The 25,847-nt window shown below is 35.4% G+C and overlaps 1 protein-coding gene across 2 annotated transcripts in view; it reads right to left on the reverse strand.

The window, feature by feature from the left end:
- Hcf (Host cell factor) overlaps positions 1–25,847 on the reverse strand; it is a 502,792-nt gene that overhangs the window by 13,772 nt on the left and 463,173 nt on the right. For both annotated transcript variants that reach the window (XM_090390794.1, XM_090390792.1), the window contains exon 26: positions 12,968–13,283. In XM_090390794.1, coding sequence (XP_090246920.1) covers positions 12,968–13,283 — 316 coding nt within the window. The remainder of the gene's footprint in view (positions 1–12,967; positions 13,284–25,847) is intronic.

The following is a 25,847-nucleotide window of genomic DNA, read 5'->3' on the forward strand; positions in this document are numbered from 1 at the left end:
GTCGTGACCTACTCAAGGGAGATTAATAATGTGCCAAATACATAGCTGGCTCCTATTAAGTTGTAAACTAAATATTTGATAAATTGATCGAATAGTGTTGTAGAGATTAAGAATTCCATGTTCATCTAAGAATGAGAACGTGAGAGAAACGTAAAAGTTTTAACCTAGAATTAATATTAATTTTGTCTTTCTATTGTAATTAATTATGAATGTATTAAATTTGTTTGTTACCTTCCATGCTTGCTTTTCTGACCATGTTGACTGGACTAGACCCTTCATAAAAAATACGAACCTGGTGATCATATATGTGAGCGGGGACATCCTAAGTAAGAAAGGAAAGGGGGCACGACTGCAAACAGACAAAAAGGGAAAACCTACTTTTTCGGATTTCAAGCAAATTATATTAGTAGCATCTGATACTCTATAACCATCCTTAGGCTGAGTTTGACTCTGTCCTTAAAGCCCAGGATGACGCAGGAAATAAATTTGTCTGAGCGAATATGGATGACTTATAGAGATCAGGTAATAGGTATTTTCTGGGGACCCAAAACTCAGAAATTGTCAGATAACCAGTAAGATCATATACTCAGTGTTAGGCAGATGATTTAGGGATATATAAGGGTCAAAGATAGCAGACATTCTTACATTTGTATCTATATTCTCTAAGAGCACAAGCTGACTTATTTGACAGGAACTTTTGATATGCTTTCTTCTTTTCCTTCACTGCCTCTTTAACTTCCTGTATCCACCAGGGAGTTATGATTTTTTTATCCTTGCAGACAACCTCACCACATGCCTCTCTGGTAGAATCAATCAATGTTTTCTTCAGAGTTTGCCACTGAATCTCCAAGGTTTGATTCCTGTTCTCAAACTCTTTCATTTTTTTTTTCAATAATCTTTGTGTATTTTAGTCTACAGTTTACATCTGAGAGCTGCTCAACTTTTATTCGCTTTGAAACTTTCTTACATGTTATTCTTTTCAATATGAAATTCAATTTTATCCTGTTCAAGACTAAATAGTGATCACTTTCAATTTCAAATCCTCTGTACACTCTGGTGTCCTGCACCAGGGAGAAAACATCACTATCAACAATAACATAGTCAAAGACTTTTCTTATTCCTAGCCTCTTCTCTCCATGTGAATTTGTGCACATTTTTATGTTGGAACATGGTGTTAGTAATAACCAGTCCATGTCCTGAGCAGAAATCTAACAGATATTTGCCATTATTATTAGCTTTGCTCTTTTCTCCAAATTTTTAACCAAAATATTTTTGTATGTCTCACAATCATTTCCTACTCTGCTATTTAGATCCCCAACAAGGATCAACTTTTCCTTTTTCATTGTGTCAGTTGCTTTTTCTAAAGCCTCAAAAAATTCCTCTACTTCTACCTTAGTAGAACCTTCTGTGGGACCATAGGCACAAATAAGTCTCATTGTCCAGTTTCCCATTCTCATATTTGCCCACATCACTCTACTTGAGACTGCCTGCCATTCAAGAAGATTAGCCTCGTATTTTGTGCTGAATACTAAGGCTACTCATTCTTTTCCTTGATTGTCATTTCCTGAATATAACATTTTGTATTTATTGCTCAGAAAGATCTCACCAGTTCTGGTCTTTTTTGTTTCAGTCACTCCTATTATGTCGATCTGGTACTTATCTAATTCCTCAGCTAGCTCCATTTCTTTGCCATTCAGGCTTCTTACATTGATAGTACCAATCTTTAACTCTGGTGATGTTGAGTTGGGGTTTGTTTTTAGATTTGTTCCAGTAGCTGACTTTTCGCTGTTCACCCTGGTTCCCTGGTGAAAACAACGGGGGCCTTGTTTAACCGGGCGACACCCAAGCCGGCATGAAATTTTGTCATGTTGTACTATCATTTTTTATTTTGGTTAAACCAATACGAATACAATTTGGTCGGCTAAATCCCAAATTGCTAGCCCATCCTCGTTAGTTCAGTATCCAAGTAGATACCCAACAGGGTGCACCACGAGAAGGTAAGGATTGGACATTAGGTCAGAAGCGCTGGTCGGTTCTCCGCATTCCTTTAAAGGCTATGTGGAGGTCTCCTCTCAGTTATACAGCTTTGACCCTTAAGCACCCCAACACTGTGTAAAACTAGCTAAACAAAAGTCATGGGAGAACTTTGGCAAGAATATAGAAAATAAATATCAAGGAATGGAGGAAAGAGTGCTGTAAAAGGAGTTAGAGATGATAAAGGTGACATGAAAACAGGAGAAAAAGATATCCTTGAAGTATCAACTTCTAGTCCTTGCAGTTGTACATGCCATGGCACTGAACCAATCAAACTCCTAAGCATGTCATACTTTCCAGCCCGATAATTCCACATGTACCCTGTCTTAATTGAAAATTCTACACCTTTAGCCACCTCCCAAGTTAAGACCCTATGATCACTCTCACCGATTGGTGGCAATGTGGTCATATTTGTTACAGCCAAATCCTCAGATGTAATTACTAGGTCAAGCACTCTCTGATCCCTAGTATTTTCCATTACATGCTGTCGCAGATAGTTATCCCTTAATAACCGCATAAAATCCAGTTCCTTCCTCCCGTGTGTCCTCTCCTCACTTCAATCAATGCGACCATAGTTGAAATCTCCCATAATAATCACCCTCCTTCCACCCATTTCTTCTATTTGCTTGTGCATACTGTCACCACCATCTTTTCCATCACCTGGTCTATAGCAGCACCCAATTGTATATTTAGTTCTGCTAGCCACAATCTCACACCAAATGGCCTCAAATGTGCTCTTTTCTCTATCCTGCAATTCAACTTCTATTCTCCTTGGCTGGAGCTCATCAGCTATCATCAACAATACTCCTCCCCCCATTTTATTCTCTCTGTCATTCCTGAACACACTATACCCATCACATTCAATCCCACTAGTTATATCATCTACAGTCAGCCATGTTTCACTAATACCTATAACCTGTGGTCTGGAAGTGCCAACCATGGCCAAAAACTCTTCCTTCTTGTTCCTAATACTCCTAGTATTAGTGTACATGAATTTAAGACCCCTATTAGCCCCAACCCTACCCTGATGCCTTATATTAACTATCTCACTCAGATTTGTTGTCCTTATTTGCTCTGGCATATTATATTCATTCTTACATTCAACTGCCTCCATAAGGACTGTATCTCTACTCCCCCCCCCCTAACAAATCTAGTTTCCCTGAATTTGCACATCCACTACATTCAGCAACACTTTCTCAAGTCTTCTTACACCGTAACCATTCAAATGCAAGCCATCCATCTTATATAGATCCTTTCGCCCATCAAACTCACTCCACACATCCACAAATTCCACACCGCTCGTCAGACATAACCCACGCATAAAGTCATTCGCAATTATGGCCCTCCTTTTAAACATTTCACTGTCATACCGTGGCAAAAGACTAATCATTCTAACTCGCTCACTCTTTTCTTTTGCTACCTCAAACAATTCATTCAGGTCTTCTATCATTTCCATTTTATCTCCTTTCAAATCATTCGTACCTGCCACAACAATCATTTCTTTCACCCTTTCCTTTTGCTCTCTAATAGACGCAGTTACGTCCTTTATGGTCGCACCAGGTTGGTACGATTTTGTCAAATTCTCTACTAACACACCTCGTACTAACGAGTCTCCATACAGCACTCTATCCTTCATTTTGTTCATGTTCAGATTCATACGTCTATTTTTCCTGTCATACCTTTTATTATTGGTTGGTTCATTCAGTCTACTTTTGTTTTCATGCACTCTAGCTGCTGTTTTGCTCTTTCTATCGCATTATTCAACAACGCGATCTCACTCAATGCATCTTTCTCATCTTTTTTGTTCTCTGAGAAACCATTTATACTATCATTCACACTGTCTACATTCACACTCTCACAATTTTCATGTACAACCTTGCCGTTTCTTGTCATATCCCTATTTCCTTCATTCTGAAGGTTGACAAAAATATCACACTCACGATCCGAAATACACTTCAATTCCTCATTCTCCCTACATTTTCTACACACATTCAATCCTTTATTATCATCTAACCACACTCCGACCGCACTCCGCAAAGCGTACATTTCACAGCTAGTACACTGACTCATTTCTTTTATGCTACCGTTCTTTGATAACGATGGCGAACCTTCATTACTGGCCGCCATTTTCCTTCGCACAGGTGCCATCCTTATTTGCGACGTGTTTTGTCAAATTATACGTTATAACACACCAAAAATAGACGCACTAAAATATGCAAGGCAAACAAAACAAAACTACACAATATTAAGTAATTTGTATCGATAACTGAAAATGATACTTATATTATCTGGAGCTTGCACGAACACTACACATTACGAATTCATCTAGCAGCGACTTCCCGACATAGATTATGTTATAAAACACTTTAGTACACTAACCACGCTAATAAAGCTCCAATAATATACCAAAATTACACACTTAAGTGCATTAAATTGAATCCAAAACACCAATAAATCAACAAAAAACACAAATCTCTCAGGAGCTCTCCGATAGCACGTCCGTTCACCAGCTAGCCTCGACACCACCCATATATACAAGATAGTGTTCAAACCAGTTAACTTAAACAGAATGGACGAGGAAAGATTAGCAAAACAAGTGTTCTCTGCCAGGTTGGCAGGAAAATGACCCAGAGGAAGACCAAGATATAGGTGGATTGATACGGTACAAAGTGCCTTAGACGATAGAAATATAAGATCTGATAATGTTGGAGTCTTGACAAGTAACAGACTGATTTGGAGGAAAATTGTAGATAGGAAGTTAGTAATGACGTAAATTTTTCATGTAGTACTATCATATCCTGTATACCCCCTTGAGGGTACGTACATGTCAGGAAATTGATGATGATGATCCCATCTGGGATAGATGAAAAATGGATGGATAGAATTAATCATATCTGTATTACTCATGCAAAGCCATAGTTGTTAGGGCTTACTGCTGAAAGCAACTTATGCAGTTTGATCTTTTCTTCTTCCATTTAGTTACTTGCATTCTCCTATTACCCTTCCCACTAAAGCTCAATGCTCCCTCCTTTCACTTTGCTACTTCCTTCATTTCCCAAGCTGTGTGAAATTTCTCTCTCTCTCTCTCTCTCTCTCTAATCACATGATCAGTAGAGATGAAAAGATTGCTTGCAACTTTCATGTTTTATGCATACTCCATTATTCCATCTGATCTTTGTCATCTTTACTGTATAAGTACGTACTTATTCAGTACTACTGATTTACATAGGATGAACACATCTGTTCTTATCTGTTTCAGTGCAGCATGGTGGCTTTTTTCTCCAGTGGGTTCTGTGATGGATATTCAAAGTATGGTGTGCAAGTCCTCAGAGTGCCAGTGTAGTATACTATTGATGTAGTCTTTGTTCTCAGACATTTTGGTGTGGAGTGTCCTGCTTGTTTGGCCATAGTACTAGAGAGAAAAAGAGAGAACCACAATGTACATGACAAACACTAAGGAAATCTAGAAATAAAAGCTGGTCTTTAGAAAAGTGGACAAGGGATGCCTATTTTTTGAGTGTAACCTGAATAAAAGTGATTATCAGATTTTTTTTAAAAATTTAATTTACTTTTTTTTTTTTTTTTTTTCCAATGATTTCTGCCCTCTTTTTATCAATTGTGTCTTACTGATCCAAGTTTTTGGAATGCCATATTGATAGTGAATGTAACTGTGTATATGGAAGGGTGGGCTTTCCTGTTAATACCAAGGATCCACCAGGTTGACATGCAATCCAGATATCTACACTTACTTCTAGAGATATGTGAATTATATAAATTTACTGTATATGAAGTTATTTGATGTGGAAAGGAAAAATATGTATTCAACTCAGCAGTGATTGGTTTTCCACCTTTTACAAATTTCAACACACAGCACTTTATTCTCTAAGCTCATGACTTTGCTATCTGGCATCAAGATATATTTTATAACCAGGGGTGAATGCTGGTCTTGAAATTCACGCTTGCTCTTGTTATCATTCAGGGAGTGAGAGGTATGATTGAAGTCTGATTAGCGGAATAATGAATTACTGACCATTTAAAACTATATATTTAGAAATTTATGTACATTTAATCATACAAATACAACATTTATTTTACAAATGATATTCTATCTTTTTCAATTTAGCTACTTGAATACAAATTCTACCCTACGGTTCTTCTTTATGAACTGGTCAATAATACTGTAATAAAAAGTTGGTTGTAACTTAATTTTCCCAAGCAACACGCACACTTGTAAAGGCTGGCTGAAGCTCACTGGCTAGAGCTACTTTGACTGCATATGGTCTGTGTTTAAGACAACGTGAAGGGAGCGGAAACGGCTATGTGCATACATGAAATCTTTGCTGCAGCAAGGACTTGGAAGCTCCCAAAACTAAGCAAGCCAAATCTGTTTCTAGTGAATTCTCCAAGCTTGAGCAGCAAGCATGGAGAATTCACCCCGGTTTATAACAGAAAAAGAATCAAATAACAGTCATCCTTCCTAGATGCATTAGGTACATCATCTAAAAGGTTCACTGTCATTTTCTATTTATAGAAAGTCAAAATATACTGGAAGATATATAATCAATCTATCATTAAATGCAACAATATGTACTTTCAAATTTTTATCGCATAGACAGTCTGCTAATATGTCCTAAGTGAAGCTTTAGTTTAACAAGGCAGTGAGTAACTAAGGCCATCATTAACAAAACTTAAGTTTCTTTGGAGACCATATTAAACTTGCTATATAATTATTCTGAAATTTTAATCATGAAGCTTCTAATTGTATTATAAGTGAGTTTAATAACATGCTAAGTAGGGGAGCATCCTACTTAGTCAACCTCATTGGCTAGAATATGGTATTTTATGATTATGGAATGGAAACTATGGAATATTTGCTCTAATATAAATTAAAAGAACTAAAAAATAAAAAATGGCAATAATATATATTTTTAATTAACAGTAAAAACAAACCTTGGGACTATAATGAAGGTAAAAAAAAAGATGCGATTTATTCTTTGTTCTTGTATTGTCATTAGCTAAAACTAATGACACAGATAGTGAAATGCATTATGCAAAAGTAACAGCCAAATAAAAGAAATGTTTAAAACTCAGAAGCTCAAACCACAAATATCAAAAAAGAATGAATAAAGTGTGCATTAAAACATGGAACCATCATCATCAAATCCCTGACATGCATGTATCCTCAAGGGGTGTACAGGATATTATGATAGTACTAAGTGAAGAACTTACATCATTACTAAATTTCTATCTACAATTTTCCTCCAAATCAATCTGTTACCCATCAAGTCAACAACATTAGAAGATCTTATATTTCTGTCTTCTAAGTCACTTTTTACTGTATCAATCCACCTATATCTTGGTCTTCCTCTGGCTCTTTTTCCTACCAACCATGCAGAGAACACTTGTTTTCCTAAGCTTTCCTCTCCCATTCTGTTTAAGTGACCATACCACCTGAGATTAGCTCTGCTAAGACATTCCTGGATGCTAATAATGTCAAGTTCTTTCCTAAAATCCTTGTTTTTAATATGATATTGCCATTGATGATTGTTCATGCCCCTAATCTTTCTCAGGACTCTTATACTTGTGGTCTTTAGTCTATGGTCAAGTATTTTATTTCTAACTCAGCTCTCAGGTTTGAACATTGTCTAGTATACAACTAATTTAGTGTTTTGACTAATTTCTCTCTTTTTCTTCTACATGTTAGGCCTACTGGCCTGTTACAGAGCTTTAGCCCTTCTAAGTCGTACAAGTCCTGAGGATAAGGTGACTAGCTCTATGCCTCCCGGTATATTCTATGGCTATAGAATATACCGGGAGGCATAGCTGCATGTGTTCATGGGGCTGGTTTCCCTGCTTGTGGGAAAAAAACCCTGCTGTCCATGCCAAAGACCGGTTAACTTGATTATGTCTAAGAAAGATCCTTAAGCTCCTCACGTCGGTGACGGGAACTGAAACCAGGACAATCCTTTCCTGGGCTACGGTTGTGAAGTCATAGTCACTAGGCTAACAGCGCAGACAATTTCTCTCTTATTCCATACAAATTTATTCATTTGACTTCCTACTATACTGGCTTTGTTGATTCTGTTGTCTATTTCCATATTTAATTTACTGTCTTCACTAAAAATTATGCCTAAAGTAGCTGAAATGTTTTACTTGTTCTATAGGTTCTCCATTAAAGATGCAGTTTATATTTTCAATGTTTCTGTATATTTTCATTGTCTTTGTCTTGTTATTGCAGATTTTCATACCAAATTTATTGAAACAGTTATTCAATTTAGTCAGGGAATTTTGCAGATTGTACTGGATTTATTTAAAAGTATAACATCATCTGCATAAAGTAAAGAGCTGAAAATAACACCTCCAATTTTGACATCAGGTTTCATACCACTTTTCTTCATAATGTATATCCTTGTCTGACACTGGATTTAACATCAAACCATCTTCCTGTACTTCCAACAATTCTAACTACTGACCTCCAACTCATATAAAGACTAAGTATTGCTTGTTATAATTCCCCATCAACACCATATAACTGTAGCGTTTTGAATAGCTTTTCTCTTGGCACCTTGTTATATGCATTTTGCAGGTCTACAAAATAAAATATTTGTTATATTCTCATGATTTCTCAACAATTTATTGTAAAGTGAAAATATGATCCTGACAGCCACTATTTGGCCTGAGGGGAAACTTGTTCTTCATCAAGCTTCCCTTCCACACTACTTCTCAACTGTTTCTCAAGTATACTTGCATAAATCTTACAGGGGAACACTCAGTAGGGAAATAACTCCGTAATTCTCTCATTCTGTTTTATTTCCCTTTTTTGTATATGAGTATTATGAGAGTTCTACACCAATCATCTGGAATTCATCCCTCTGTTCAGGCCTCTTGAACTATGCCATGCAGCCAATGCAAGACTTTTATACCTCCATACTTGAGCATTTCTTGTCAAATATCATCTACTCCTGCCGCCTTTCCACATTTCAGGCTTTTGATGGCTTTTTCTACTTCAAGGATGGAGATGCATTCCTGATTGCATGCCTGTTCATTTTTTTACCACTGTGCTGTCACTGCTTGTTTCATTTAGCAATTTTTCGAAGTAATTATTCCATATATCAAGGTTATCCTTTTCTCCAGTTTTCATGTCACCTTTCTCATCTCTAATTCCTTTTACAGCATGCCATTTCTGAGTTTTTTCAACAATCTTCAGAATATTTTGCCACCTTCTTGATATTTATTTTCTATGTTCTTACCAAAGCTTCATGTGGCTTTTCTTTAGCTAGTCTTATACAGTGTTCAGCTTTCTTACATTTGTCTTTGTATTCTCTAAGAACACAAGTTGATTTATTCTCCATGACCTTTCAATAGGCTGTTTTCTTTTCCTTTGTCTCTTCAACTTCCTGTATCTACCATGGAGTTCTGATTTTTCTCTTCTTGCAGACAACCTTTACCACATGCCTCTCTAACTGAATCATTTAATGTTTTCTTCAGACGTGTCACTGAATCTCCAAGGTTTGGTTCCTGTTCTCAAACTCTTTCATTTTTTCTTGAATGATGTTTGTGTATTTTAGCCCTATAGTTCATACCTGAGATCTGCTCAACTTTTATTCACTTTAAAACTTTCTTACATGTTATTCTTTTCAATATGAAATTCAATTTTATCTGGCTCAAGACTAAATAAATGGTGATCACTTCCAATTTCAAATCCCCTGTACACGCTAGTGTCCTGCACCACTGAAAAAACATTGCTATCAACAATAACATAGTTAATGAGACTTTTCTTATTCCTTGCCTCTTCTCTCCATGTGAATTTGTGCACATTTTAATGTTGGAACATTGTGTTAGTAATAACCAGTCCATGTCTTGAGCAGAAATCCAACAGGTATTTGCCATTATTATTAGCTTTGCTCTTTTCTCCAAATTTTCTCAAAATATTTCTGCATGTCTGGCAATCATTTCCTACTCTGCTATTTAGATCCCCAACAAGGACCAACTTCTCTGTCTTCATTGTGTCAGTTGCTTTTTCTAAAAATTCCTCCACTTCTACTTTAGTCGAACCTTCTGTGGGATCATAGGCAAAAATAAGTCTCATTATACAGTTTCCCATTCTGATATTTGCCCACATCACTCTACTTGATAATGCTTGCCATTCAAGTTAGTGTTGAAGACTATAGCTATTCCTTCTGTTCCCCGATTATTATTGCCTGAATATAGCATTTTGTATTTATTGCTTAGAAAGATCTCATCATAACAAATCCTGAAACATACCCCAACTCAACATCACTAGAGTTCAAGATTGGTACTACTATGCCGATCTGGCACTTATCCAATTCCTCATTCCAGCTCCATTTCTTTGCCATTCAGACTTCTTATGTTGACAGTACCGATCTCGAACTCTTGTGATGTTGAGTTGGGTATGTTTCAGAATTTGTTCCAGTAGTTGACTTTTCGCTGTTTGCCCTGGTTCCCTGGCAAAAACAATGGGGGCCCTGGTTTAAATGTATGATGCCCCAGCCCTTGGTTACACATATTTGCATTAACTAACTTACATTACTCTAAACCAATTACTTATCATAACTTTGAAACCATTCGAAATATATTATCTTCTACTTGCATATATGAGAAAACGTTATATTAACCATAATAAGTGTTAGTACCAACAGAATATGATAGTAATACTTGAATTTTATTTTGTAACATTGTACTGTGCATTGAATTGTATTGTGAAATATTGTCATAATTATACAAGTTGAATAGTATAATATGTATAATTTGTATATGTGATGTGAATAATAAACATTAATAAAAAAATAAAAATTAAAAAAATCCTCGACCCCACAAGGTAAAAGAGGAAGGAATAAAAAGAAATACAATTTGGTTGGCTAAATCCCAAAATGTCAGCCCATCCTCATTTGTTCAGTATCCAAGTAATAAAACATATTACCGAACAAGGTGCACGAGAAGGTGAGGATTGGACATTAGGTCAAAAGCCCTGGTTGGTTATCCACCTAATCCTGGAGATATGGTCGCAGTTAAATAAATAAATAGAAATTCTTGACCCACAAGATAAAAGAGGAGGGAAGGAATAAGAAGAAATACTATTTGGTTGGCAAAATCCCAAAACGTCAGCCCGTTCTCGTTTGTTCAGTATCCAGGTAATAAAACACATTACCGAACAGGGTGCACCACGAGAAGGTGAGGATTGGACATTAGGTCAAAAGCCCTGGTTGGCTCTTCACATTCCTTTAAAGGCTATGTGGAGGTCTCCTCTCAGTTATAGAGCTTTGACATTTGAGCATCCCTGGAACTGTATAATGTAAATAGCTAAAGAACACGAAAGATTAAAATGACTGGAAAATTTATTATGGCAAAAATGATGGAGGAAGAAAATAAATAGATGGTAAAATTATGGTGTGTGTGTGTGCGCGCACGCTGTTGTTTCGAGCATGGCATTGTTTTCAGAGGAAAAACATGGAGTGCTTTTCCGAAAAAAATGATAACATTTTTTAGCTATCACTTATTCACCTTTTCTCTTAAGATGATGGCATGCTTAAAACAGCTCACACAAGATAATTTTATCACCTGTTTATTATTTCCATTATGTATTCCATGATAGGTTTACCAATCATTTCAATCATTCATTTTTTGATTATTTACATTGTACAGTTCTAGGTTTTAATGCATGCTTTACTAATTCTTTTTTTATACTGACAGTCTGAGTTTCTTTCAGATTTATTTAGCTACTACTTCTGCACATGATCTAACCCAATGAATGCTTTTACCATTAATTAATTAAAAATATAATATATCAATTTTTTACTTGTTTTCATTTATATTAGCATAAATATTCCATAGTTTTTATTCCTTGATCAAAAAACTATAGGATTCCAAGCCAACAAGGTTGACTCGTAGGGCACTCCTAGATATAATAAGCATGCCATTTCACTAACTACTAAACTTGCTTTCTGCTGAAAAGCCTCAAGATATACCTCTTCAGATATAAAAATATCACATTATCTAGTTAACCTGGTGTTAGTAAGGTGTCACGGACTCTGAAGATTTTAAATCGACTATAATTTTTAACAACGCATGGCAGTGAGTCATGCTTCAGTATAGCTTCTCCTCCCATAACTTGCTACTCGACACCATAGATGACAGGCTGTTGCGTGCAAGCAAGTTTAGTGTGCAGAGGTGTAAAGTGTGCTGGGGTCCACCAGACCACACCTTACCAAAAGTGAGGCTATATTCACTTCTGAAACATAAGTTGTTTTCATGTATATTCTACTAAAATACTATCGTTACTGCTGTGTCTTCTATATTTTACATACCAACTATAAGCAAATACATTTTTGTAAATATTTAGAGGGTATTTTGAGAATAATATCTTTTTTTACCAGATAGGTTACGAGCAGGAAGAATAGAGGTTACGTCAGTGCCAGGTTATGACGTTTTGACAGAGGAGAAGCCATTTAGTAGAGATGATGATAGCGAAATTGATTTAGAATTAGTCAGTAACCATGAGTCTGATATAGAACTGTGAGGAAGAATCCACTAATATTGATTAAAAAGATATGGATTTCTATAATACACTACATTATTTGGGTGAGGTGGTAAGGTGGGGTCTGTGGGACCCCGCCTTACCACTTTTGTTACATTTTCCCACCTCACCAGTGCCAGGTTAAACTTTTTTACACTTTCCAATTCATCATAAACACACGTTCATTTAATGAAACCTTAGCAGATTTTTATATTTCAACAACAAAAGAAACATTAAATATCAAATACAAAACCAAACTGCACCCAGTCATTCCCTGTACACACTTGTGTAAGTTGACTGTAATTTAGTGACCTATTTTTTTTGTCACCATCTGTCTAGGTTATCACCTTCTATATCAGAAAAAAGATTAAATGACTTGAAACATATTAGGAAACTTACCTTGCAACCACCTAACTTGAGTGGCAGGTCCATAACCTTTTTCATTACGTGCAGCTATTCGAAATATGATGGCAGGTTTTGTAGTAGTATCAATGTGGGCAGATGAAAGGTGGGAATTGCTAACAGTACAAGAAGGATTTGGCCCACAGTAGACTCGTACAAAAGCAAGCTGTGAGGGATTTGATGTAATTGTAGTTTTAGTATCCCCTTGACCTCCTGTTGTTGCTGAACGCATTGCCAAGTAAACAGAGTATTCAGTGATCTCTCCCGAGGTTGTCTGAGGTGCTTCCCAAGATAAATGGGCACCATCACTACTCTGCATAAAAGAAGGAAAAATAATTAATATTCATTCTCTATAATTCAAATCTTGGAATATTTTTAAACACTGTATTAAAAATATGAAATACATCATAAACATACATTCTATAATTTTTCAAGTGGAATAATCTGATGGTTCATAGAATTTTTTTAAATATTAATACACATTTCAGCTTTCATATAACATGAACTCCAATTAGTCAACAATTTAGAATGTTACAATTTGACTCTTGCGAATAATGATATTGTTTTTCATATGGGACGATGAATTCATGGTGCTGTTACATAATCTTGTTTGTATGGGATAGTAATTGTCAAAATGAAGGAGAGAAAAGTAAAGTTTAAGAACCTTGGGTGAAATGGAGTAAACAGAAAGATATAATTAAAATATGTGATTAAAAACAGTGAAGCAGACTGGCTTTTTTTCTTCTTCTTTTCTTTTTTTGCATTATTTACTTGAATCTAGCATGAGTACTATTTATTATTAGTATTTTCTATTAAAATTATAGATTGTTTCTAGAGATAAAACAGAAATAAATCAGCTTCTTTTCTGTGTGTGTGTGTGTGTGTGTGTATATATATATATATACACACACTTTTTTTTACCTTTCTAGAAGTTAAAAAACCTTCTGAAAATGTAAATTTTTTTAGTTCCATCGTGGAGGAGTTTAATTGTATAAAAAAACTGTAACTGGTAATCTATAGTGGTGAAGAGTATCCAAAATCCTGATAATAATCAAACTGCAGGATTATATAGAAATGATAGCATATCAAGCATAAAGGACTGTAGTAATGATTCAAGAAATAATAAATTTCATTCTTGTACAAAAAGGGCTCTAGATTCAATTGTCACACAACAGCAAGACATTTAGAACTCTTTTTGGCATATGTACTGTGGACAGTTTGTTTACTGTCATTTGTAAATTATAATTCATGTTTCAAGCAATTTCAACAAATTTTACTGCTAAAAAAGTCTATAAATTGAGATAAATGGTGACTTCTGCAGTGATACTCAATTTGATTAAATGAATCCAGAGAGCAGATTTATTAATTTCTATCATTTTTTCTCCTTTTGCCACTAAAAATTTAAAGCAAAACTGAGACTTGATAAGTTTTAGTAAATATTTCAAATAGCAAATTTTATTAAAATGTGTATGCTCATAATTAAGGTTTATATGCATATGGATTGAAAATGTGTGTTTATGCATGGTGTGAAACATATAGAAAATATAACACTAATTCTTTTCTAGACCTGAAAAAAAAAAGAAAAAAAGAAAAAAATGACTTTAATATTATTATTATTAACAGACTTCCAGGGAGACTATGACTAATATTATTATTATTAACAGAGACTTCCAGGAAGTCAGGGCTCCATCGAGGGAGGCCACATACTACATGGACCAGCTATCATACTTATTCTTAATTCATTCACACCGCATGTACGCACACAATATCCAATGGCAATCCATTCCAATCATATACTACTTTATGAGGGAAAAATGTAGCCCTTATCCCCTTCTTAGTCGCATTCGTTTCCAAGGATGCCCTCTTGTCCCCCCCCCCCCCAAATGAAAAATTCCATCAACTGAAATCCTATGTGACCCTTAATCATATCCCTCTTTCTCCTGTTAGCTAGTGTCTGCAGTCTACAAATTCTTAATGTGTCTTCATAATCAGTATTTCACAATCCTGATATAATTTTTAATACTCCTTTGCACTCTCTCTCCATGGATCAGAATCACAATGGAAACCAGGAGCTAGACTTGCACACAAGAATCCAAGTGAGGTCTTATCAAGGCCTTGTAAAGAGGCAAAATCACATCCTTCTTTACATGTGAATGTTCGTTTCAGCATTGCAATTATCTTTTGAGTTATAGTTGCAATCTTTGCCACATGGCCTCTGAACTTCAACTACCAACCTACTAACACTCCAAGATCCCTTAGCCTGATCAGCTTCTTTTAGCATAATCTCATCAATATAATACGACATTGGATATCTAATCACGCCAAAGTGCACAACTTTACATTTACTGGCATTGAACTGACATCCATTTTCTCATGCCTACAATTCCAGCCTATTCAAATCATTTTGCAAGTACTGCATTCAGCAGCAATGCTGATTACCATATTTACTCGAATATAACTTGCACTTTTTTCCTCCAAAATTAAAGTTAAAAAAGCGCGGTGCTATATATATTTGAGGAATTTCAGAAACTAAAGTTTTTCAGGAAAAAACTAAATTGACGTTTAGTATTCATTATACTTGAGGATTTAATTATAAATGTCAGTATTCATTAGATTATATAATTGCTCACATTATTTATAAAATGAAACTTAAATGTTGATAATTAACATTTAAATGTTAATTATCAACATTATCTACATGATCAGCCGCTCACCTTCATCACACAATATATTGAATTTTTTAGCGACAATGCTTCTGTAATTAAATTAATTATTTCTGGAGAAATCATGTCCCAAACTCTTAAAATACAGTTGCACAACAGTTCAAATTTTGGTCTCGTAATCTTAACCCACCTCCACACAATCCAAGAATGAGAACTCAATGCCTTCACTCCCACATTTCCTCTGCTGGTTGCTTCCATCTCTATGCATATGATTGGTGCAGTATTAACAAAAGATTGCATGACTCAAAGACAAAGGCAAGTTGACGATTATTGAGTTGAAATGCTAATTCTCTTGAACTGAATTCCAAAATTGCCATAACAACACTCTATTTTTAAAAGTTTTAAGCTTTTTTCTTGTGTGAACTATATGTGAAACTTTTCAATTAATTTTTTTTTTGTAAAGTAAAATAAGGGGTGTGAGGTATACGTGAGGGTGAGTTATATTCAAGTAAATACGGTACTCTACCTATCTTTGCATCATCAGCAAATAGCTATATACTGCTTGTCAAATCCTTCCGAATATCATTAATGTACAGATTGAATAACAGTGGACTAAGCACTGATCCTTGTAGTACACCACTGGTTATCTTAAATCTTGCAGACGCTCATCTCCCATATACCTTTTGATCAGTTTGATCACTTTTTCAGTCAGCAATCCTCTTATCTATGCTAAGAGTTTATAATCCAAACCCCATGTTCTGCAATTCATGCAATAGTCCTCCATACTGTATCCATTCCCCCTTGTCTAGTTCAATGGTAACATTATTATAGAATGGGAACAAGATGCTAAAACATGACCTTCCTCTATAAAGTAGAGATTTACTGTCAACTCATTTCTGGATGCAAGCCCAAGGAATGGTGGTAGTGATGATTTTTCCAAAATCTTCACCACCACCACTCCTGAGATACTAATTGGTCAATGGCTGGATACATCAGTTTTTGCACCACCCTTGTGCGATGGGATTATTATATGTTATTTCTATTCCTGCAAAATCTTCCCTGTTCTAAGACTCATATTAAATAGCCTGGTCAAAGGAATAGCCAGTTCAGCTGAACACTCTTTTAACACCCATGCTAATAGCCCATCAGTCCCTAATGCCGAATTCTTATTCAGTTTGTGCAACAGCTCTAATATTTCCTCTTCATACACCTGAGTTTCTTCATCCAGTGAACTCTATGTTGCATACCAGGTTGATAGCTTTTAGCAAAATGGGCACTTATTAGTCGAAGAACTTCTTCAGTCACCCTCATACCATCTGCATGCAGAAGAGTTATTCTTTCACACTCGTTTTTTCTTTTACTTGCAGTATATTGATAAAAGTCTTGTGGTTTGTCTTTAGCTTGCAGAGCCAGTTTCTTTTCATACTCAGACTTAGTTTTCCATACAACAGTTGCGACTGTTCTAGCCTGCTGCTTATAATTTTCATAATGGACATCATCCTTAAGCACACGGTATTCCTTCCACATTGTCCTTTTCTTATGAATCTCTTGCTTAAATAAGATTACATATCCATTTGACTCCTACCCTATTTATTCTTCGAAACTTCTGGACACATTCTGATACTGAATCGTTGAAGTATTTTTTAAAAATGATTCCCATGCACTGCCGATATTCTTCCAGTCTATTCAAATAAAAATTCAGATAAATATAACATAACATAATAATATTAGGCTATATAGGGGTTCCAGTAAAATGTATAATGGCTTGTAAACAATTTATTCCTCTGAACACAAACTACTGTTATACAACAATTTTATAATCTCAACCAATAAACTACAATATCATAAAGCCCTATGTGTAGACTAGTGCACAATAAATGAAAAGATGACACAATGTTCTCCCTCTGGAAAAATATATGAGAAGCATGCTATTTGCTGCCAGGGTGAAGACTGTGGAATAGTCAGTAGTACAGTGGGTTAGTGGTGAAAAACCAATATTTGTTAGTTATTTACTGCACATTTAACTATAACACAATCAACAATGTTGGCATAATAAGTTGGGCATGTGTACACCTTGAAATGCTCAAGAAATTATCAACTCTGATAAAGTGAAACTAAGCTGCCTACAGAATAAGACTGCCAGTCCACTTGGCAGAGTTGCTAGTATATCTGCTGTCCAACCAAGCCTTTGGGTTCTAATCCCATTGTGGATATGGTTTTGAGAGTCTTTAGGGGAGACAATAATTATCCAGTGTGACCTTGCATATTAGAGGCCTGAAGTGGCTTGAAAAAGTTTTATGATAGGTCTCTAGAGTGCTGGTGAGATTCATGTATATGCACTTGTAAGACCAATTTCACTATCAAGAGGAAGCAGTTAAGTCAGCAGAAGAACTACAAAGTTACACTATAATCATAATTAGTGTCACTGGATTAAAACTAAAACATACGAGATCTTTATAACTAATTATTTATTTACAATTTATAAATAAGGTAATTTATTCAAATCATAAAGAGCAGTGAAACGAAGGGCCAACTTTGGTATTTAATGTTAGATAAACTTTTGAAATGGAAAGCATTGTTAAGTAGAATAATATAGACAAATTTCAACATAGAAATTTAAACTTATTTATTCATGTACCTATGATCTGTTTGAAGTGGCAGTAATGAAAAATTAAGATATATATTATACTTTCGGAAATAATGAAATCTTCATTTCTTGTCGGTTCCAAAATAAAATGTTGTTTGTTCAAAAAATGCTGTGAATATCCAGGAGAGAAGAGGGGATAAATATTACAGTAAATTTTGAATGTGAGAGATGAGAAAGTGCAATTGAACACTAAATTAAATTACTTTTCAGACTGTGTTACCTCTAATAATTTTAAACAATTATTTAACATTATTCAATTTTTTTTTTTTTTTTAATGATGCCATGTTGTCTTGTCCTTTGAAGAGTCTTAGATGTTTCCGAGCTCCTTGTACTGCTTTGGCTATGTCGAAGATTTTGTTTGTATAGAGCTGTTGTTCAGGACTAGGATCTATTTCTTGTAAGGCTGCTGTAATTGCTGGACAGGTAAAGATGTGAGTGGGTGTCAGTTCAGTATTGGGGGCAGTTATTGCAGTTTCTATATGTTCTAGTATCATCTGAATTGATCTTCATTCCTCTATAATGACCTGTTCGTAGTCTTGCTATCGTGGTGGAGGTCTTTCTGTCAGCACTGATTTCGGGAATTTGATGTTGTATCACTGATTTCAGTGGAATTACTTTAGCTTTTGCTAGTGCACTGGTATCAGCAAGAGTTATCGTGCGAGTTTCTTGGTTGAGTTCTCTGGCCTCTTTTGCTAATTTATCAGCTGCTTCATTGTAATCAATGCCTATACGAGCAGGAATCCATTGTAGAATGCAACTTTTTCCTAAGCACTTTAGTTGATTTAAGAGTTTATGGATGTCTTGTGTGAGCTTGGTATTGCCATTTTTGATTGCCTCCATAGCTGATCTTCAGTCACTGTAAATTATAATTCCTTCAGATTGTTGAGATGATGATAGTTTTAAGTAGGCTTCTAGTGCTTTATTTATTGCATAGAGTTTGCTGGTAAAATTGGAAGCGATTCTCCCAGATCCAACTTTTATTGAAAGTTTTTCACCTTTCAGGAGTAGAAGGATAACACCAGCGCTTCCATTAATAATAATGGTGTCTGACGATCCATCAGTATAACAAATAACCTGTTTGGAGGATGAAAGAAGGTTGATGGTATGTAGGCCTTTTTCTTTGAGCATTTCTTTTGGTTTTTTTTTTTTGTACAGAGTTTGGTAATGTTTAGATTTATGGCGATATTTGAAGGTAAAGGACTGGATAATTGAAGTTCTTTGTTTATGAGGCATTTAGCTGATCAAGACCTACTTCTTTCCTGATAGTGTCATCATATTGTAAAGTTGATGATTGTGGTTCATAAGTTTTTAGGGAGATATGATCGCTTTGGTAGCTTCCGATATTATTTATGAATTTTATGGTGGCAAATTTTCGTCTGTCCTGCAGCAGGTCAAGCCCACATTCCTGTTGGGCTCTGATGTTGTTAATGGATGAGACTGCACCAATGATAACACAGTTCAACACAATTTTTGCTGACTTTTATATGAGACTTGTTTTTTACTAATTTGGGTGCGCTGATTTCAAATATCAAACCCATTTTTCTCTATCACGTCAGGTTTTTCCTCTATGGCATTTTCTTTTTGCTAATTTGTAAGTATTTGATAGTTTTAAGGAGGCAGTACTATTTAGAAGATCAAAAAAATCGATTTTTTAATATTATTTTCTGAAAGTATGTACTTTTAAAAATCTGTTCCTAACTTTTTATCAAGAAATTCGAAAAATTCCCGAAGATATAGCCTATTATTCAAAGCGGTGCGCAGATCAGAAGCGGAGCACTCACTGCTCTCGCTTGTTAGTAAACGAAGAAATGCGTAAGAACCTGCAATGGCACGTACTGGTGCTTTGAATGCGAGAGAGGCCAATAATTAGATACATAACTACTTAACAATATTCATTAAAAATTACAAGAATATTTATAAAAAAATAACAATTTTACTTACACATGAGTTTCAGAGAATAAATTTTTGTTTGTAGCAATTTCTGCTGTGTGTTCTGTTTTGGCAATCCCTTTGAATACTCCAACAGTAGTCGGCCATCATGTGAGAATCCCATCTTCCATAGTTTTTAAGTCTTGATGAAATCTTTCGCCTTGTTCATCGCTTACAGCACCTAAATTCTCAGGAAATCTATCAAGATGACTGTATAGGAAATGAAGCTTTATGCTCATGTTGCAACCTAAGTGCTGGAAATTTTCAAGCATTGTTTCCACTAGATCGTTGTAACTGCACGCTTTTTTGTTTCCAAGAAAATTATTCGCAACCATCGTAAATGAAGTCCGGGCCTCTTTCTCAATTTCGTTCATAGAGTTGATGAAATTTGGGTCTCTCATTAAAGTTCTAATTTGCGGTCCATCAAATACACCGGCTTTAATTTTTTCATAACTAAGTTGTGGAAATTTTTCACATATGTATTGGAAACAGTCACCTTGTAAATCTAAAGCTTTAACATACTGCTTCATAAGACCTAGTTTGATGTGTAGAAGTAGAAAAATGATTTTTTCTCTGTTGATTAAAGGTTGATTTATAACATTCTGTTCTCCAACATTTAAGGATATTCTAAGAGGCCAATGTTTCTGACTCCAGTGTTGGTTTCTAGCTCGACTATCCCAGAAGCATAGAAAACACGGAAACTTTGTATATCCTCTTTGAAAGCCAAGTAAAAAGTTCACCATTTTAAGATCCACACAGATGATCCAGTTATGGTCTGTATATTTTAATAATTTCAGAACATTTTTAATGTCCTCATATGTTTCCTTTAAGTTGACTGAATAGCCAATAGGAATTGAGCCATATACATTCCCATTGTGTAGTAAGACACACTTGAGACTTCTGCTTGAACTGTCGATAAATAAACGCCACTCATTTGGATGATATTGTACAACACTCATTTCAGTTAGTAAACCTGACACATTGTTACAGTAAACAAACCCACACTCGTGTTTAAAATATTGTGTACAAGATTACTTTCCCTGCTATGATAAAAAGTCATCTTCGTATCTTGCTGCAGTAAGTTTTTTTTCATTTAATCTTGAAGCTAACAATTACGATGATTCCTTTCACAGGCCAAAATCTCTTACTAAGTCATTCAATTCTGCTTGAGTAAAACGTTGCAGTCCAGAACTAGAAATTAAATTTTCATTGTCTAAATCAACATCCAGGTCTTGCTCCTCAAGAACATCTGGCATATCCCAATCATACTCGTTCTCAAGTAAAGGAAGTCCTTTATAAATTGGCACGGCTATTTCATTGCAATGAGCAACTGGCCGAATTGCTGAGTTGAGATTTGGATACACAATTTTTTTCTTATTCTTCTTATTATAACCAGAAGTCTGAACTAAACAAAAATAGCAATCATCTATGTGATTTTTCGGTTCACGCCAAATCATTGGAATGCCAAAAGCTAATTTTTGGCGTTTTCCCTTGCTCCAGTCGTAAATTTTCTACACATGACTTACACACTTGATTTGGAGCCCATGACTTGTCCTGATCTGCAAATTTTATGCAAGGTATGCAAAGTACACTTTCTTAACGAAATCAGTGATATTTGTCCTTTGAACAGTAAAGCTGCCACAAACGTAGCAGCTTTACTGTTCAGCAGAAGGAATCTACACTATTGACACATTTTCGACTAGTAGACATGATGTATTTTCTTCACTGCCGACTAACATGCAATTAACAAGACAAAAAAAAAAAAAACCAGAGACTTTATTGAAACATTATAAGCACTCATCATACTTTCACGATCGATTAACTGATTTCGATCGTTCTTTGTCCGCAATGACGCAAATTGAAACAAATGAAAACTAGCATTCATTTGTTTTAGGCAGTTGTCATCACCTACTTTTCATCACCTAAATGTATTAGGTCGGTTATCGGCCTCTCTCGCATTCAAAGCGCCAGTACGTGCCGTTGCAGGTTCTTACGCATTTATTCGTTTACTAACAAGCGAGAGCGGTGAACGCTCCGATTCTGATCTGTGCACTGCTTTGAATAATAGGCTATATCTTCGGGAATTTTTCGAATTTCTTGATAAAAAGTTAGGAACAGATTTTTAAAAGTACATACTTTCAGAAAATAATATTAAAAAAATCGATTTTTTTTGATCTTCTAAATAGTACTGCCTCCTTAAAACTATCAAAAACTTACAAATTAGCAAAAAGAAAATACCATAGAGGAAAAACCTGACGTGATAGAGAAAAATGGGTTTGATATTTGAAATCAGCGCACCCAAATTAGTAAAAAAAACAACTGTCAGATCATAATAAGCAGAAAAAAAATTTTTTTTTTGTTGGCCAGTGTAATCTTGGATGCTTTTGCTTGTATTTTGTCTAATTTTTTCTTTACCAATGAGGCCGAAGGTGACCAGATAGGCGCTGCATATTCCATTATTGGCCTTATTAGTGTAGTGTAAGTAGTTTTGAGGATTTTTGGCTTTGCACCCCAATTTGTTCCACAAAGCCTTTTCAGTATATTTAATTTTTTTAGAGCTCTGTTGGAAGATGTGTTGTGCAAAACGTAATTTCTGATTAAACGTAATACCAAGGTATTTTTGGATTTGTAACTTTTTCAATTAGCTTGTTGTTGATCATGACTTTGGGATTGTAGGAATGTCTATTTTTTCTGTCTGTACTAAAGGTGCTTAGTTTTGTTTTGTCTGGGTTGATTTTGAGTTTAAGTTCATCTGACCATTTTTCTAATCCTCTCACGGATTTGTTTAGAATCTCCTCTGATTCTTTGATTTTAGCACTAGTGTGCCCAGATGGCTATATTGAATAATTATATTATTCATATCTTATGATGCCATGAGATATGAATAAGAGTAACAGTAATTTTTTTATAACACAATCTCATCTTTACCCCCCCCCCCCCACCATCAATGAGGGAATCCTGAAGATATTTGTTTTCCTGCTTAAGTAATTTTTCTTAAGAGCACATGAAATGGCATTTATTAAAAAAGAAGTTCATTATGCCTAAGTTTTGAGAGAGAGAGAGAGCGATACGTGTCTTTACACACACACACACATATATATGCATAAAGTCTGGTGTCCATACCACATGTAAGATGAATCAGTTACTGATGCTTTTGTTATTAAGGAGACAGAATTGCTGAGTATCATGCACTGAAATCAAATAGGAATAAGGGCATCAATATATCTCAGCCAAATTTCAGTTTTAAAATTATTGAGTTAATAGAGAGCTCAAAATACTTTACACAAAAGTGTGTAAATAAGAAAGGAGAAGGATCAGAATTAAGAACCTGGATAGTTATTATTTATGATTATTGCATGAAACTCTCCAGGGAGTCTAAGACATTACAAGAGGTCAAATATCCACTCAATTATCCTCAACTCTCCAACCTCTCCTAAACACACAGACAATACATGCACAACTGACTCTGATAACTCACTTCCAACATTCATCGTGCTCCAAGTAAAAAAGCTAATCTGTACATCTTTGCCAATGACACTTTTACTCAATTTCCAGGGATGACACCTTTTCTGCTCCTCTAGCCAAGTGATGAAAAATTTCCTCTGCATCAATCCTATAAAACCCTTTTAGTAATGTAAATATTGATATCATATGCCATATTTTCCATATATCAAATCAACTTCTGTGACTTATAAACTCTCAATCTATCATTGTAAGGAACATTCCAAAGACCATTCACCATTTTGGTTACTCTCCTCTGGATACTCTCTACCAATTTCTCATCCCCAAGAAACCCAGACTTGTCCACAGTAATCCAGATGTGGCCATATCAAAGTCTTATAAAGAATGATAATTTCCTTATGCCTGCTTGTTAGTGTGTGTGTGTGTACTTCAATAATGAACTAATCCTATGAGCTATCTTGGGGTCTTTTGCAATATGCTGCCTGAACTTCAATATTCTATCCACTAACACCCACAAATTCTTAGCCTAATCTATTTCTTGGAGTATACTTCCATCAATGTAGTGCAAATCTTGTAATCTTTTTATCCCAAAAGGTAGAATAACTTTACACTTTTTAACATTAAACTGGCACTTACATTTTTTCATCATCCATACTGTCAGCTTATTTGCATCATTCTGCAAGCCCTTTTAAACTGCTCTAGTTATCAGCACAAAACTTAATATTTCCCTTCCAATTATTTCTTATATAATTTATATACAAATTAAACAGCAGTTGTCCAAGTTAAGAGCTCTGAAGTACACCACCAGTCACCTGACTTCTCCTCCATATATTGATTTTTAGTATTGGTCCACCAACCACATTTATCTCTATCTCCATTTACTGCAATTTGTGTAACAGTTACATGTAATGTCCTGTCAAATGTCTTTGCAAAATCCAGCCATGTTATATACAAGTGGCATACTGTTCTCACAGAGTGTCATATTCTTATCCACCGATTTCCGAATTCAGTCTTTGACCAACGTTTCCAGTATTGGAGCCTCCTTTATGCAATGGAATTATTTTGTCTTGTTCCATGCCCTCTTTTAACAAGGTACAAGAGCTAAGACTAAAGCTAAAGACTTAGTCACAGGCATTGCCAATTCCTTTGCACATTTTCATAATATGAGAGATGATATGAGAATAGAGAGAGTGAATGTGTGTATGAAGATGGAGAAGTGGAGACTGAGCAGGTATATGTGTGTGGTAAGCAGTGATAAAGGCGATTTGGCAGGTGTAGTGGGGAAATCACAACCGACATATGGCTTGGATACTGGCTATAGTCCTAAAAATGAACTGTTGTGTTTGTTTACAAATGCCAGAAGTATCAGAAATAAAGGGGATGAAATGGTTTCAGTGATTGAGTTTATTTATTCACTCCCAAATCATTGGAATAAATGAAACATGATTGAATGAAGATGATATCATAACGGGAATAAAAATGGAAGGGTACAGTATTTTTCGTGATGACAGAAAGGGCAGGGAGAGCGGAGTGCTGCTGATGATAGCAGGGGAATTAAGTCCACATAAGGTAGACATGAAAGGGGGAAATAATGGCAACGGTTATGAGGCAGTGTGGTGTAACATGGAGGTTGAGGAAGACATATTTATAGTTGGATGTTGCTAGAGGCCTGGGAATGTGGAAGGTGGTGATGAAGAAATGTATAAACAACTTGGATTAGTGAACAAAGGAAGGGTAATTATTATGGGTGATTTTAATTATGGTGGTATAGATTGAAATGAAGAGAGAGCATTTGGGAATAAGGAAAATTAATTTCTCGAGTTCTTGAGAGATAACTATCTCAGGCAACACGTAAAGAAAAGCACACGAGGATCAAGAGTTCTAGATCTCATCATTTTATCAAAGGATATAATTGTTGGGGGGGGGGGGGGGTAACATTTTCCTCCAGTTGGTGAAAGTGATCATGAAGTAATCACCTGTGTTGTGGCTAGTCATATGCAGACTTTTGCGAGGAAAGGATATATGTGGAATTATAAGGCTGGTGATTATGACAAGCTTAGGAGACAACTTTGAGCTATAACATGGAACGAGGAGTTGAGTGGTAAGGAAATAAATGATGCATGGGAACTTACAAAGAAATACATAACAGCATCAATGTACGAATGTATTCCAAAGG

The sequence above is a fragment of the Typopeltis vanoorti genome, chromosome 3, assembly GCF_054136105.1.
Source record: "Typopeltis vanoorti isolate ZY-2024b chromosome 3, IOZ_Tvanoo_1.0, whole genome shotgun sequence".
Lineage (NCBI taxonomy): Eukaryota > Metazoa > Arthropoda > Arachnida > Uropygi > Thelyphonidae > Typopeltis > Typopeltis vanoorti.